This window comes from Macrobrachium nipponense, chromosome 24 (assembly GCF_015104395.2).
Source record: "Macrobrachium nipponense isolate FS-2020 chromosome 24, ASM1510439v2, whole genome shotgun sequence".
NCBI lineage: Eukaryota > Metazoa > Arthropoda > Malacostraca > Decapoda > Palaemonidae > Macrobrachium > Macrobrachium nipponense.
The window spans coordinates 34,608,388-34,624,940 of record NC_061091.1 but is presented as its reverse complement, the minus strand read 5'-3'; the positions used below and the strand labels follow the sequence as shown (position 1 = coordinate 34,624,940).

The following is a 16,553-nucleotide window of genomic DNA, read 5'->3' as shown; positions in this document are numbered from 1 at the left end:
TTCATTAGAGTACATTCTAACTTTATTTTGTACATAATAGTTTTGATTTTGTACAATAAAAAGCCATGTAAGTGTCGTATCTTGTATTCAATATACCTTATACAGATATGCTTTACATACCCTGTACGTTAAAACAAGTATCAGCAACATTAAAATGGGACCTAATATAGACAAACGGACTTCAGATCCGTAATCAGCATCAAAAGTTAACACTGGAAAGTCAGTTTGCAACTCTGATGATTAAAAAAAATTCATTTTGTTGACCAGTGAATTATTACTGATTACTGTAACCATTGTTACATAGTTTCGATTTTTCACAGTACATTTGTTTCCATTTTTTCATAGATGTTCCACCTATTTTTACAGTCTGGTCAAGCTACTTGCACCATCCCTGCACAAGCTATGGCCCTGCCTGTTTCTGTCAGTCTTCCTGCTGCAACTCCAGCTCCCTCTAAGTACTGATGACCAGGTGTCTGCCCTAGATGAGCCAATCCTGAAGACAAGGTAATCACAGGTTTCCCGAACTTTTGGACGTGGCGATCGACAAGGCACAGGCACTCCAGGAGGATAAAAGGGCCTCCATGAAGCCACTTCCGCTTGACCCCAACACCCTCTCCTGGCAGAAGTTTTTTGAAGAGGTGACCAATGACTGTAGGGGTGTGGCGGAGCACCTGAGGGTGCCCCTTAAGGTTGGGGTCCTCTCTGCCATAAACCAGTTTGTGAATGCCTCCAAGGAGGGCGTCATGAGGCCATCGCGTAGCCTGGTACTCCATACTATGGCAGAAGTGCCAGGGCCGGGGGACAGCCTGGCGCCTGCAGTGTCTGTCAGCCAGCCTGCAACTATTTAAGCTTCAGTGCCACCTCCTGCACTGCACACCAGGCGCAGTTTTTGGGGTACGTAGTGACGTCCAACCTGAAGGACCTCAGCAACCTGTCTATTGACACCAACTTCCTTAACAATTTGCAGTTACTGTCCTAATTTTAATTTTATTTTTCATGTATGTGTGGATATATATTTCTTATATTTATTGTTTGCTTGTATGCGTGTGTCATGTGTGGCTCTCTACTCCTTCTGTAAGGATCCATATGTTCTCTCTTTTCTTCCAGGTACTAAAATGTAGAGCATTTTATGCCCTTTCTTTTGATGTAAAAATGTTGAGAATCCGTTTCCTCTATGTCAAATCCTTCATGTATTTTCGTTTGTGAAGAAGCACATTCACAGCGGGGCTCTGTCTCATTTTGTTTGTTTGTTTGAGCATGCGTGACGGACACTATGCTTCCATCCGCACGCCACCCTATGTACAGCCTTATTTCCTGAATAAAGTTAGTTCGCTCGCTCTCCTCGTATTGTTCAGACCTCACAATTGGTGACCCAGGAGTAGGTGACCCGAGCAGTTTTGGCTTTGCCATTAAGGGACTAATTACCGCCGCTCACCTTCAGAGAACCTTTAACAGACCCATACGACGCCTAGTCTAGGTTCTCTGGTACTTCTCGACACCATAAGCAGACTCACAACAGCATTTCTTCACAAGACTGTTTTGGCGTTCAGTCATAAGGTTTGGGCCGCCGTTCACAACTTCTCAGCGACCGTAAGTGTGAGTCTGACAATACGATGGAGAGTTCAGCACATTCACTCAATTCCTCTGTGTCCATCTTGACCTCGCAATCCACGAGACAATCCTTCTTCATGTTCAAGTCCTCCTCAACGCCCGTGCCCGTGCCCGCGCCATGGACGACCGCACCGTCAGAGCCCCACCACGTCAAGCTGCTGCCCTTCTGTAGTGAGGACATTGCAACATGGCTGCAACGGGCAGAAATACAGTTCCGGATCCATGGCATCACCCATGACAGCACCAAGGTGGACCTCATCACCAGGACCCTCACAACGGATGCCTTTAAATGCCTCGCCTCATGGATGCACAGCCAGTGCGGGGGGCTGCTCTATGAAGGCCTGAAGAGGGAGCTCATCCAGACCTTCTCCCTCCCAGTTCCCCAGCGAGCCACCCAAATTTTCGACATCGTGGTCGACACCATGACCACCTCGGATCCCAGACTAGCCTGGCACAAACTCCAGGACCTGGTCCTCCTGCCAGAGGTGGACCACCAAGGACGAAGGCAGGAGCTGAGCATCCTTCACCAATTCTTCCTTCGCCAGCTTGCCGAGACCATGGAGATAGAAAGTCTGGTGCAGCGGGCTTTCACTCTATTTACTACCATCCAAGCTTCAAAACTCTCATCTCCTCCGTCAGCCAACAGCCTACAGCAGGAGGACGCAGTTGGTGCAGCATACCAGCGATCGTCAAAGCCCCTCCCAGACATTGGGTGGTGCCGCTTCCACCACCAGTTCGGCAGCAAGGCACAGAAGTGTGAGCACCCTTGCTCCTTCCGTCCTTCCAAAAATGACGGAGCCAGCGCCCAAAACATGGCCCCATGGCAGTGGCAGTAACGAAGTCCCAAGCCAGGGGCTTCTATCTATGTCCAGGACAGCATGTCCAGCCTCAGGATGCTGGTTGACACTGGTGCCATGCAGTCGGTGTTCCCATCATCTTCAGAGGATCTTAGCTGCACCCCCAACGACCCGACTACCCTCGTAGCTGCAAATGGGATGCCCATCCGCACCTATGGCACCAGGGCCCAGACCATCACCTTCCTGGGCTGGAACTACACCTGGTCCTCTGTCCTTGCCGACGTACATACCCCTCTCCTGGGGGCAGATTTCCTCGCCCACCACGGCCTCTTGGTGGACGTGGCCCGCCAGCGCCTTCTTGATATCGAGACCTGCCTCTCCCGCCCACTCACCAGAGGACCAAGGGCATCCACCATCTGCTCCATCCTTCGCCACCACAGATACGCCTCCCTTCTCCAGGAGTTTCTGGACGTCTTCTGCCCCGAGCTTCGCCAGATGGCTGGGGCAGTACCCAAGCATGGTGTCTTCCGCCATATTGAGACCAAGACCCCCCCCGTCACACACCAAGTTCCGCCGCCTCCCGCCGAAGCTCCTCCAGGAAGTCAAGACCATGTTCAAAGAAATGGAGAAGATGGATATCTGTAAAAAGGCAGCGAGTCCGTGGGCTTCCCCCCTTCACATGGTGAAGAAGGCAGACAGTACGTGGAGGCCCTGCAGTGACTACCAGCGCCTGGACCTCATCACCACACCCGACAAACATGCAGGACCTCACCAGGCCCCTCCACGGCGCTAAGGTCTTCTCCAAGATCGATTATCAAAGTCGTATTTTCAAGTCCCCATCCATCCTGATGACATTCCAAAGACAGCGACCATTACGCCCTTCAGATCCTTCATGTTCACCTTCTCCACCTTCGGCCTGCGGAATGCTGGGGCCACCTTTCAACACCTCATGGACAGCATCCTCGGTGACTTACCCTTCTGCATCTGCTATGTGGACGATATTCTTGTCTTTTCCAGATCACCGGAGGAGCACCTGAACCATGTCCAGGCCATCCTCAAGCACCTACAGGAGAACGGACTTGTTGCCCGTTTTGATGAATGCACCTTCAACGCCGAGAAGGTGGATTTCCTCAGCCATGAAATTACAGCAGCAGGAGTTTGTCCCATGGCGCCAAAGGTAGCCACAATGGAGAAGTTCCCGACACCAACGACCGTCAAGGCCCTCCAAGAATTCATCGGGATGGTGAATTATTACCGAAGGTTCGTCCCTGACATCGCCTGCACCATGTGCCCTTTGACTGAGGTCCTGAAGGGCAAATCTAAGAAGCTGACATGGGGAGAAAACCAGCAGCTCGCCTTCACCCGAACCAAGTCTTCCCTCAGCAGGGCCATTACCCTGGTTCACCAGGACCCCGACACACACCTGATGCTCACCATCGATACCAGCAACATCGCATGCAGCGCATCTGAGAACAGCCAGGCCGTCCACCACTTCAAATATCTCCTTGAGGGTGTCCCCTTCACCATAAGGACGGACCACCAGCCACTGTTCCATGCCTTCGTCAAGGCGGGAGACACCTGGTCCCAAAGGCAGTAACGTCATCTCGAGGCCGTCTCCATGTTCGGGTGCTCCATTGAGTACGTCCCCAGCAGAAGAAATCCCATAGCCAACGCCCTCTCGAGGGTCAAGACCAACTCCTTCACCTTGGTGTCAACTACAAGTGTTCGACGTCATTCACGGCCTCTCACACCCGTCGCCCCACATAACAACCAGGCTCATGACAGAGAAGTTCGTGTGGCATGGCATCAGGAAGGACACTCAGAAGTGGGCCAGAAACTGCATCACATGCCAGAGTAGCAAGATGGGAAGGCACACCAAATCGGGGATAGACTCTTTTTCCCAGCCCAGGCAAAGATTCGGACTCATCCACGTCGACATCATCGGGCCTCTTCCTCCATCCAACGGTGCCAGATACCTCCTGACAGTGATCGACCGGTCTACCAGGTGGCCCGAGGCCACCCCAATGTCAGAAGCCACTCCAGACACCTGTGCTGACGCTGACGATGTCACAACGGACCAAGGACCAGCCTTCACTTCAGAGCTCTGGTCTTCCCTGGCACGCCTGATGAGGACCAAGCACCACACCACGACGTCCTACAATCCCGCAGCCAATGGCATGGTGGAAAGGGTCCACCATTCCCTCAAGGCTTCCTTAATGGCACACTACCAGGGCCCCGATTGGAGGACACAGCTTCCCTGGGTCCTCCTCGGTCTCTGAACCTCCCCAAGAGCCAACTGAGACCCTTCCCCAGCAGAGAAGGTGTACAAGGAGACCCTGACAGTGCCAGGTGAATTCTTCCCTGCCGACAGGGATGATCCTGATATTCCCCTGATTAGGTTGCGCTCAGCTGCCCAGAAGTTCGTTCCCTGCCAAGAGACGTACGCCGACAGGACGAAGCAGTTCCGCCCGCGAGCCCTGGACTCCTGCAGGTTCGTCTTCGTGAGGAACAATGCCACCCCCCCCCCCCCCCCACCCTTGACAAGGCCCTACTGGGGCCCACAACGAGTCGTCCGTTGGGAGGAGAAGGCATTCCTCATGTCAATCGGCGGCCATGAGGACTGAGTCTCGATAGATCACCTCAAGCCCGCCATCATCCCTTGCTGGTTCCTGACAGTGCCCCGAAGCATCGTCAAGGCCACCCAAGGAAAGCAGTAGAACCCCCCAGGCCCACTACCAGGGGCAGCATCCTGCTTTGCAGCCCTCAAGATGATGAGGACACGCAAGACGAAGCCTCAACCAAGGGAATCAAGAACCCGAGGACTCCTTCAGCTCCCCGCAAGATTCTGTTCGTCATCCAATGATTCTACATTATCAGTCTTAGGGGGGGAGTATTTGTAAGGATGACATTTAGGCGAATGTTCACCCTTCCATTGTAAAAATCTGTATACCCATATGTCCTCTCTTTTCTTCCAGGAAATTAGAGCATTTTACGCCCTTTCTTTTGATGTATATATGTAGGAGCTCCGCCTTTGTTATAATGACCTGCGATGTTATATGCAGTTGTCGGTTGGTATGCTTCCCATCCTCGTCAGAGTATCATCGACTGCGATGATAATTCTAAGTTTCTTCAGGGTTTCTTCTTTGGGTATCAAGGTGAAGATGTTAAAACTCATGTTGGTAAACTTAACAATATATTTGCGAAAACTACATCTCTTGAGTAGGTGCAAGAAGTTGTTGTTCAGAGAACTTGATTCTAGGAGAGGAAGTAGAAGTCTGCGATACAATACAATTACAAAATCATAGGAGAGCAAACCTTAGCTCAGCATACGAACATACACACAGATGAACAAAAGTCACGTAGCACGGTTTGTGGGTAGAGCGTCAACATGGTTTCTCAGCGAAAGCATTGTTGACGTTTCACACAACAATGGATATGATGACTACAGGTGTCTACAAATCAGGACGCTGATACAAGCAATGTCAAGGCTTTGTCAACACTTCATTAACAATGTTTATCACACTCCTGCAAGTTCCTATATGACCCCTTGGGTCATTGGTTTAATTAACAACAGTTTTTATTTTTTATATATGGAATGTCACATACATTCCTCACATATGTGTAAACACTTACATAATTGCTCGGTTGGCTACAAAACCAAACACTGAACATTACTCAAAGCATGAAGTTTGACTTGCATTTGACCCATAGGAGTGTGATACAGAAATTAATATGAATATATAGTTACCAGCAAGTGGTTAAGGAATGATATTCAATTGGTTATATGTAAAAAATCAGATATTTAGAAAATCCTCATGAGTAAAAACAAATAATACATGGAGGATACAAATACAGATCCACGTACAAGATAAATGCATATGATATCATACTAATATTAAAGATAACATTGTCATATATAATGATAGTTATATACTGTTAGTCATGAGGATACCTATTCAACAGAAATTACTACCGTACTTCTGATGGTTGCATGACACAAGGATTACATGCTAAAAATCATATATTGATAAAAATGAATGGTACCAAAATGTGATAAGATAAAAGGTAACTGATTAATTATAGTTGCTACCTGATTAGTATATATATATATATATATATATATATATATATATATATATATATTATATATATATTATATATGTGTGTGTGTGTGTGTGTGTGTGTGTGTGTGTGCACATCATATAGATTCTCAGTGCGTACACGCACAGACATATTGATTCGTTGTAGAACTTCAATTGATTAGATTAGGTGTGCTTCCAGATATATTGAATGATAGATGATAATTAAGCTTCTCATACTTTACATATAGAATGCAATGTCCCGGAGGTTCCTGTTACACATTTAGCCAGCATTCAAACCGCTTTTCACGCAAAAAACAATTCCAAACAACTTCCCCCTGAGTCAAAAGAAATGGCCAATTTCAAGTGGCTCTAAAGTCATATGCCTTAAGGGCTACTGGGACATTGTCTGGGCGGGGTCCGACGTTCTGTTGATTATCCATCCTTGCTCCCCTCATCCTACGCCAAGCAAATACGTTAGCGGTGACCAGAAGCACCACCAACACGCATGTCACAGCCAGCAGTGAGTAGAAACGAAGATCCCAGTTGACATAGTAAGCCCGTGAAGTGCGGTCCATGTTAGTCAGTTTTGATAGCTGATGGGCCACTTTCGCGTTGTATCAAAGTGGTAAGGCTGGGATAATGGTACTCGACCAAGAGAAATTTGTGAAGTAAACCCGTTCCCTTATGATGGTGCTTACTCCACGGACAGTGTAGTTGGCTGTTACTCCACTGCAGCCGTCCACAGCGACGAACAGCCATGAAGATGCCATTGATCCGTCTGGGCATGCGACGTGAAACCCTTCTCTATCGTATCGTATCCACGATCCATTATTCAGTCTGTAAGGGAACTTATACTCGTCAAAAGGGTAAAGTTGTTTCAGCCATTGTTCAAGCGTGTGAGAGAGAGAGCCGTTTTGCACTAGACCTAACTTGCATGAATCCCTTGATATATTGTGGAATTCAAAGAAGTCAGCTGTACAAACTTTATTACCCATGGAATTGGAACAGTGAGTGAACCTATCCAGGTCTCTGATGACCGTAAAAGTTTCCTTATTAGGGGAAATTAATACGTATCCAGTCAGATTAGATATTACTGGTAATGAGCTATTTGACATGTAAGTAGGAAATGGTGCTATTTTGTAAGATTTCCAGGCATCAGAAGAATTAAAAGGAATGTTAATCATGATCCTGTAATTCTCTACACTTACTGATATTAAGCTATAATAAAATTCAATCTTATGTACATCTAACAAAGGAATATAACCAAGTTTCTCTCGTCCGTTCTCTAAAGTTAATGTTAAATCTTTGATAGGCAAGAGATGTGGTGAAAGAACACCCTTTGCAGCTAGCGCAATAACTTCCACTAGTATTTTGATTTTTCAATAAAATGTGAAATTTTTGTATGGTCTACCTTAGAAATGTAATTTGCTAATGTTGCCAGCAGGTGTTGCACATCCATCATCTGATTGATATTACTGGAATGTTCGTTCACCAATGTCATAAGCTGATTTATTGATGATAATTATTTGCGGAGTTCGGAAAAACTAATTCATGTTCATGTTGCAAAAATTCAATTCTCTTATTCTGATCGTTAATCTTAAGACGATTTGAAATTCCCAAACCTAAATTTGCAACAGACCCGATGTTGAGCGCCGCAAATATAAACGGGTTACGTCTTTCTATGTTACTGTGTCTCACGGTCCACATAAGAAGATCACGAGCCAAGCATTCTGCTTCAGCAGTTTTGTTTTGCAAGTCATATGACAGCATCTCTGCGACACTTAAAGTCTGAGCTAGCGAAATCTCTGGATTAAAAGGAAAATGACGACGGTGTAATTGATTCAATGATTCAGCAAAACGCGATAAGTTGCTTTTAAGGTTAATGACGTCATCTTCTGGCAAGAAAATCGCTCGCAAATCAACTTCAAGAACTATATTGCTTGCTGTAATGAAAATGTCCTCTATTCTTTCAATGATAGAGCCATGTGTAAAATTAATATTTTTTATTTTAGCCCTCTTCCCACACGGCAAGAATGTCTGAGCAAACAGTACCAATCCAAACAATATAAGCTTCATATTGGAAACCTGCAATTAGTGAAATATATGTAATTACTCGTGTTTGAATTAGCTACTTCTATACAAAACAGATAAAATATTTTCATACAAATATTATATATACATACTTTTTATCATGCAAATTTCATATATACTTTTTATTAGGTATGTTTCATATATAGGCATACATAAATTCCTCTCTTTCTTTTATTTCTATGAGCCAACGGTATTATTTTCATGTCAGTGGGTTGGGATATGTTTTGAACTTTTACTCTATTTGCCATTAATATTTCTAAAATGCTAAACGGGCCTTCAAACTTAGGCGTTAGCTTGTAGTTCAAACCTTTGTGCACATATACTTGTATATAGATTTGATCGCCTATTGCATATGATTTAGTTGGCTTAGCGATTTTATCATGATTTCTTTTCATTATGATTTGTGATTCTTCTAAATTCTTACGAAGTATATCATATCGGCTTACACTTGCATCCATAACATCCCGTAGGGGATTTGATAAATTGGTTGTAAGCGTAAAGACATGGAAAGGTGTCCTAGTGGGGGTACAATACAATGCCTCGTGCGGCGTCATTTTTATAGATACATGATATGAATGGTTAAGAGTACTTAAAACCGCGGGGATGGCAATATCCCAGTTGGGATCCATTCCCCCAAGTGTAACTCGTAGGACATTTAACACCTTCCTATTTACCCTTTCAACTAATCCATTCGACTCTGGGTGATAAATCATGATATTGATTTTCTAATGCAGAGGAATTCACACAACGAGTTAAGGAAATGATTATTGAATTCTCCACCCGAGTCAGAGATTATCATGCGTGGAATTCCATGTTTACAGATGTAGCACTCGTAGAATTTCCTAGCGCATTCAATTGCGGTTTTAGTTTTTAGTGCTATCAAATCGGTATATCGAGTCAAGGCATCTATTAACACTAAGAGGTGCTTATTTCCTTGGTCAGACTCGTAAAACCCTGTTAATAAATCTAAGTGTACTCTTTCAAAGGGTTGGTTGGCCACGGAATAGGCCCCTAGGCCGTCAGGTGTCTTAGTGTGCCCTTTGTTTTCATGACAAATGTGACAATTAGCTATGTGTTTTTTTATATCTGTAAGCATCATAGGCCAATAAAACAGTGATTTGGCTTTCTGTGACATGATAGAGAACCCTAGATGACCATGTAATGGATTGGAATGCAACCAGTTTAGGACGATTGGTATAAGAGAGATTGGTACCACTACCTGGTCGTTAGTCACCTGCGGGGTGCTTCGGGTTTTCCTTGTCACGGATCTACACAGAATATTATCCTTGATTATATCATTCTGCTGCACATACTTCACATATTCCTTTTCTTTAGGATTCCAGTTCAAATCATCTATTATTTCCTTTAACTGCTGATCTTTTCTTTGTTCAGTCTGTACTAGTTCAGCGCTCCTGTTCAGATACAGTTTTAACAAAGGGCACGGATGTTGATATATCTACTAGTTCAGCTAATGGTTCCATACAAGATGGCATAGGGTTGTGGGATAGTGCGTCATCAATGATATTTGCTTTTCCAGGTAGATATCCTATCCTTGCGCCAAAGTCCTGAATGATCATATGCCATTGAGTTCTTTTGGGATTGTGACTAAAGCCTTTGAAGAATTCGGTGAGGGGCTTACGGTCAGTGAGAACCTTGACAGGATAGCCGTATATTATGAACTTAAAATGTACTAGTGAGTTAACAATAGCTAGCCCTTCCTTGTCTATTACTGCATATTTACTTTCAGAAGGCGTCAGTTTACGTGAATAAAAAGCTATTGGGAAGAACTGTTTATCATATTGCTGCAGCAGTACCCCTCCTAACACTTGGTCTGAGGCGTCAGTTGCGACAAAGAATTTCTTACTGAAGTCAGGGAATTTTAAGATAGGTGAACTGCATAATTCCCCTTTCAAGGTATTGAACGCCTGTTGATGCTTTTCAGACCATATAAAATCTATGCCCTTCTTCATAAGATCGGTTAGAGGAGCGGCTATAATTGAATAATTGTGTATAAAACATCTGTAGTATCCACTACAGCCTAAAAATTGCTGTATCCCCTTTATGTTAGTAGGTATCGGAAAGTTACGGATAGCCGACACCTTATCATGGACTACCTTAAGACCTTGACTAGACACCGTAAAACCCAAATAGACGAACTCTGTTTTAAAAAACTCACACTTAGATATTTTTACTCTTAGATTGTGTTGCCTTAGTCTCTGTAGCACTAGCTCTAGTTTATGCAAATGTTCTTCTAAGGTATTAGAAAAGATTACAAGGTCATCTATATAGGCGTGAAGGGTATCCCCTAACAAGTCTCCGAACACTATATTAATCATTCTGGTGAATGTAATTGGGGCGCAACGTAAACCAAAAGGCATACGTAAAAATTCATAATGTCCCCTGGCTGTGCTGAAGGCGGTGTATGGGATACTTTCTTTGTCTAAGGGTATCTGGTGAAAGCCTTAAGTAAGTCCAAACTGGTGAAATATTTGTTCTGTCCTAACAAAGATAAAATATCGTCAGTACATGGCACTGGGAATCGATCGGGAATTATTTCCTCATTTAAGCAATGGAAATCTATGCAAATACGCCAAGTCCGATCTTTTTTTGGTACGACGATTAAGGGGAAATTATAAGGGCTGTTCGATTTCCTAATGACTCCTTCTTCTAACATTTTACCTACTTCGTCATTGATCTCATTCTGGAATTTCATAGGGAGTCGGTACGAAGGTACATAAATAACTTTATGCTTGTCTTTTACCTGTATTTGGTGTTCAATGACATCCGTTTTTCCCAGAGATCCCCCGGTAGTGGAGCAGCAACGGTAAGAATGCGATACTTATCAACTTCCGTATCCACGATACGTTGATTTTTGTGGATCACTAGATTGGTATTCAAATGGTTACAGACTTCAATGCTAACTTGTTGCTGTGAATCAACAGTGTATAATGCTTGTGTTGCGGAAAGTCCGTTAATTTTCAGAGTGACAGAAAGTCTTCTTTACATGCACTAATATATTCGAAGGTACGTTCGGCTCGAGAGTTTGCGTGCAATCTGCTATTACGGGTGTGCAAGAATTCTGTTGGGTCGCTTGAACAATGTCATGATTCATGAGACAAGTGATTGGTTCCTCAATGTACGTTACTGTTTGATTGTCTGTCTCTTTTTTGTCCAATAATGATTTTAATGTGTTAGAAGATTTATAGAATTTTCCTTTGATATACACGCAGTGTTTGGCAGGGGCTAAGGTAATGTTTTGAATGCCCATAGACGGGTATCCTATAATTACAGCTGGATATATATCAATGTTTTGTACAACTATAAAGGTATCGGTAAGCATGCGCTTACCCACCTTGTACTGAATCTGAGTTACGCCTACTACGCTTAATTCATTATTGCCAATTCCCGAAAGTCGTACTCCGGACTTCTCAATAGGGAAGTTCGAAAACAACATATGGTGAGTCCGTAAATCCATGATATTACGTGGACTACCAGAATCAAAAAACAGTGTGAAGGGTTGGTGTTCTAAATTTACGGTATGCAAGGTAGGACGTAATTCATCATTATTGATAATAGCATGTATTCGGTGAAAATCTACGGGGACCTGCACTGAATTTTTGGATTCGGTCGTGTGGTTCATAGGAAAATTTGTTATTTGATTAAAAAGATGTTGATACAAATGACCCAACATCACTCTCTCCCCCGCTGGAGTTAATTGCGTGGTATTTGGTTTGCTTTGCACACTCGGAAAATTTGACTGACTCTGTGTGTTTTGGCTAGACGGCCCAGGAACAGAATTCCCTGAAGCGCGATTTGCTTGTTTCTGATTTTGAGCAGAGTTACTGTTTACCTGTTTCTTTTTATAATAATGAGGATTCTTCTTTTTATTATCATTGGCAACGTTTTGTGTGTTTTTAGCATTATGTTGCTGTTGGTTTCGTGAGAAGCATTGAGCGTAAGAATGACTGGAGCTATTATGAATTGAACAATAATGTGTGCAGCAGTCTGCAATCATATGACCCGCACGTTTACAATTAAAACAAGTTATCCCTGCTGCGTTATTATTGACTATATTTACTTGCTGTGGTTTACTTTCATTCTTTGCAAAAACCTGAATAAGCAAGTGGTCTAGATCTGTGCACTTAGACATATGTTTCTTAATTTGTTTATATATGTCTAGCTCCGTACTGTTGGGCGATAGCTCCTCGTCAAAACAACGTACCAAGGCTTCCGGCAACATAACTGTCAAGCAGGTTAAACATGTGAACCTGATAAAATCTTTAACAGTCATGTTCCTCTCCATAACCCAAGTGGAATTAAGCAAACTATCCCGATATTCATTCAGCCAGTCAGCAATTGGTGCCGCCCTCTCTACAACGTTAAGTTGAGTCATAGAGACCAGATTAATGATGTTCCTTAAAGCTAAAACCGCATCCAAGGCTTCTTAACCGCCGTATATGGCCCGTAATCTAATTTTAAATTCATCCCATGTATCCGCCTCTCGGAAAGAGACACCTCTCAGGTACGAACCTGCTTCTCCTTTAGCAAAGTCAATGGAGCTTTTAGCTTCCTGTAATTGTAAGGATGGGTCAGTGATGCATTTTGCTTCTAAATGAGCACCCATTGACGAGATCCAAGATTAGATGCCTTGAGGCAAGAACCTGTTAACACGGCCTTGAAAAGGAGCGATTGCAGACCTGGCACTAACTAATGTTACCACTGGGTTATTGGGTGTGGGGTTACTGGGTGCAGAGGTGGCCATCGTTACTTTTGGTTTTTTCCTATCACTACGGTTCCTAGCGACCCTATCAAAATATCTGTATGAATACACTCGTCCACTGCGTAAATGCATATGCAATATAAAATAAGAAAAAATGTGTTACAGATAATAATAGTGTCCCCCAAAATGATAAGATTAAACACAGATATGATAAAGATATTTCAGGAGAACTTCTGAAAAAAAAAATTAGCACACAAAGATAAAAAGGCCTGCAGGGACGAAAATCCAAAGTTGAAGATAGATTCCTGCGAGAAAGTAAGATTAAGAATGACGCATAACTCACCCTAGGAATAATGAACGATCGACCTGCGTATGAAGAACACCCAAAGTCACACACCAAATGAATAAAAAGTTGTACTTATCTCGATATATAAGAGAAAGATCTCGGTGTTGTGATGATGACACGGCCTTGGCTCCCCCATCACTGCTTGGCGGCTGACTCAGTTTCTCAGCTTGCGTTCAAATCATGCGTTGTTTGTTTGTGGAATGATTCGTTTCCCGTTGCTGGGTCGATGATGATCAGATGCGGAAGACACGTCCTGTTGAAGTTCTCGAAGATCCACAATGTTGAAGATGCTCAATAAACGTTGATAAAACCTCTTGAATGATTCTTAATCAAAGTCATCTCGGTACAGTTAGGAGGATGCTTGTGTTGCCGTCGGAGACACTAAGTTGCTTGCAGATTCTCGTGCCTCGCTGTCGTTGACTTCTGATATGTTACATGTTTCTAAGATTTGTAAGTCTTCGGATGATATGGGATCGTCAAAGCTGCCACCATTGTAATGACCTGCGATGTTATACGCAAGTGTCGGTCGGTATACTTCCCATCCTCGTCGGAGTATCATCGACTGCAATGATAATTCTAAGTTTCTTCAGTATCTTCTTTGGGTATCAAGGTGAAGATGTTAAAACTCATGTTGGTAAACTTAACAATGTATTTGCAAAAACTACATCTCTTGAGTAGGTGCAAGAAGTTGTTCAGAGAACTTGATTTTAGGAGAGGAAGTAGAAGTCTGCGATACAATACAATTACAAAATCATAGGAGAGCAAACCTTAGCTCAGCATACGAACATACGTACAGATGAACATATGAGACAAAAGTCACGTAGCAAGGTTGTGGGTAGAGCGTCAACATGATTTCTCAAGCAAAAGCATTGTTGACGTTTCACACAACACTGGATATGATGACTACAGTTGTCTACAAATCAGGACGCTGATACAAGCAACGTCAAGGCTTTGTCAACACTTCATTAACAATGTTTATCACACTCCTGCAAGTTCCTATATGACCCCTTGGGTCATTGGTTTAATTAACAACATAGTTTTTATTTTTTATATATGGAATGTCACATATTTTCCTCACATATATGTAAACACTTACATATATGTCAGGAATCCGATCCCTCTATGTCAAATTATTCATGTATTTTCGTCTGTGTAGAAACACATTTACAGCGGAGGCTCTGTCCCTTTTTGTTTATGTTTGTTCATGCGTGTGTGACGGACACTATGCTTCCGTCCGCACACCACCTCATGTATACAGCCTCATTTGCCCAAATACGCTTGCTCTCCTCATATTGCTCTGGCCTCACACTTCCAGTTAGTAAGTACTGATGAGAATAATATTATCATATAATTGAAAACTTTCGTTTGTTAAATTAACTACAACAAATATAAGTACGTACACAAATGAACTAAGAAAACTGAACCTAAAAAACTATCTAAATATACATTACTGAATTATAAATAAATCCAAAGTACTATATGTAACATATAAGGAAAGAAATAAAAATACAACATATGTAAAAAATAAGCAATTTGAGGAGAAGATAATTAAGTAATTATTATGAAAGGCTAAATAAAATGGAAAATAGTACACCGATAATATTGTAAGTCGTATATTTACTGTATGTTTGTAATGTGTGTGGCATGTATTTTTGTAAGTCTTTAATGAACACATTTATGCAATAACATTATTATCTGACTCTCTACTTCTTCCAGTTACTAAGTTTTTGTGAAAAAAATACATCATATAATGGAAAACTTTCTTTTATCAAATTAAGTACAACACAAAAGTACACAAATGTTAAGTAAATATTGTGATTCAAACTAAATGCACGAACAAATATTTAAGTAAATACAGTGAGTTAAATGATAAAGTATACGGGAAAGTAACTAAATCATGTTCTCCTGCCAATGGACTGAGCCTTCAGGCAATGAAAAGTTCTTTCAGCAATATCCGTTGTTCCTTTGCATCACTGGTTGCAGTGCTGCCAGTCACAGTTGGAAGGGCTGCTCCTAAGAACTGGTCACTCCTCCAGCTACCAGGTATATGTGATGGGTTACTCCTGATCTTCTTCCTATCTGCATGCATTTTTCCCATTATAATATTTTGCAGAACACATACGGCCAACACTAATGTCTCTACATGGCCAGGCTCCAGACATATTACCATGTAGAATAATGGAATCTGTTGGCCAGAATCCCGAAGGCGTTCTCCACTGTCCTGCATGCCCTTCTTAACCTGTAGTTGTATGTCCGTTCTTCCTTGGATAGGCCTCTTTGGGGATAGGGCTTCATAAGATAATTCTGCAGAGGGAAGGTATCATCAGCAACTAGGGAATAGTCCACAAGAGATCCATTTCGTTGACCTGACAGGGCCTCAGGTTGGGGAAGATTTGCTTGTTGTTTCAACAGCATTTCACCCAGGCAGGTCTGGGCAAATACACCACTCTCTGACTGACACAATGGCACCCACGTCGACGTATAGAAACTTGTATGAAGCATCACCAATAGCAAGTAATACCATGGAGTAGAACTTCTTGTAGTTGAGGTATTGCATACCACCAAGGGGAGGGTTACAGAGCCTGATGTGTTTACCATTTATAGCTCCAATCACGTGGGGGAAGTTCCACCATTCATCAAACCCCCAGGCAACCTCCTGGCAACCCGCAGGCATTTGTGGCACCTGCAGTTCCTCATCTCCGTAGGCAGCAACAATGACCCAGCAGGTCTCTGGTACAATGTAGCTAATGGTGTTCTGGGCTACCTAGAATGACTATTGCAGACTCTTGTATGAATCACTCATGGCGAGGAAACATAAGTTGATAGCAGCATGTGCAGCATGTGGGCTCTGTGGGTTTACTCCAGAATGTCATTTTCTTCTGAATGTAGGGTGTGACTTGTTGTGA

General features: G+C 43.1%; 1 protein-coding gene across 1 annotated transcript; it reads left to right on the top strand.

Moving 5' to 3' along the window:
* Positions 1–2,489: 2,489 nt before the first annotated feature.
* On the top strand, positions 2,490–3,053 carry LOC135202732 (uncharacterized). The gene has a single exon (XM_064232206.1). The coding sequence runs from the start codon at positions 2,490–2,492 to the stop codon at positions 3,051–3,053; it is 564 nt and encodes a 187-aa protein (XP_064088276.1).
* The last annotated feature ends 13,500 nt before the right edge of the window (positions 3,054–16,553 follow it).

Bases quoted from the DNA above. Each gene is read 5' to 3' on its own strand.
- LOC135202732 (XM_064232206.1), top strand. From the start codon at position 2,490: ATGTCCAGCCTCAGGATGCTGGTTGACACTGGTGCCATGCAGTCGGTG.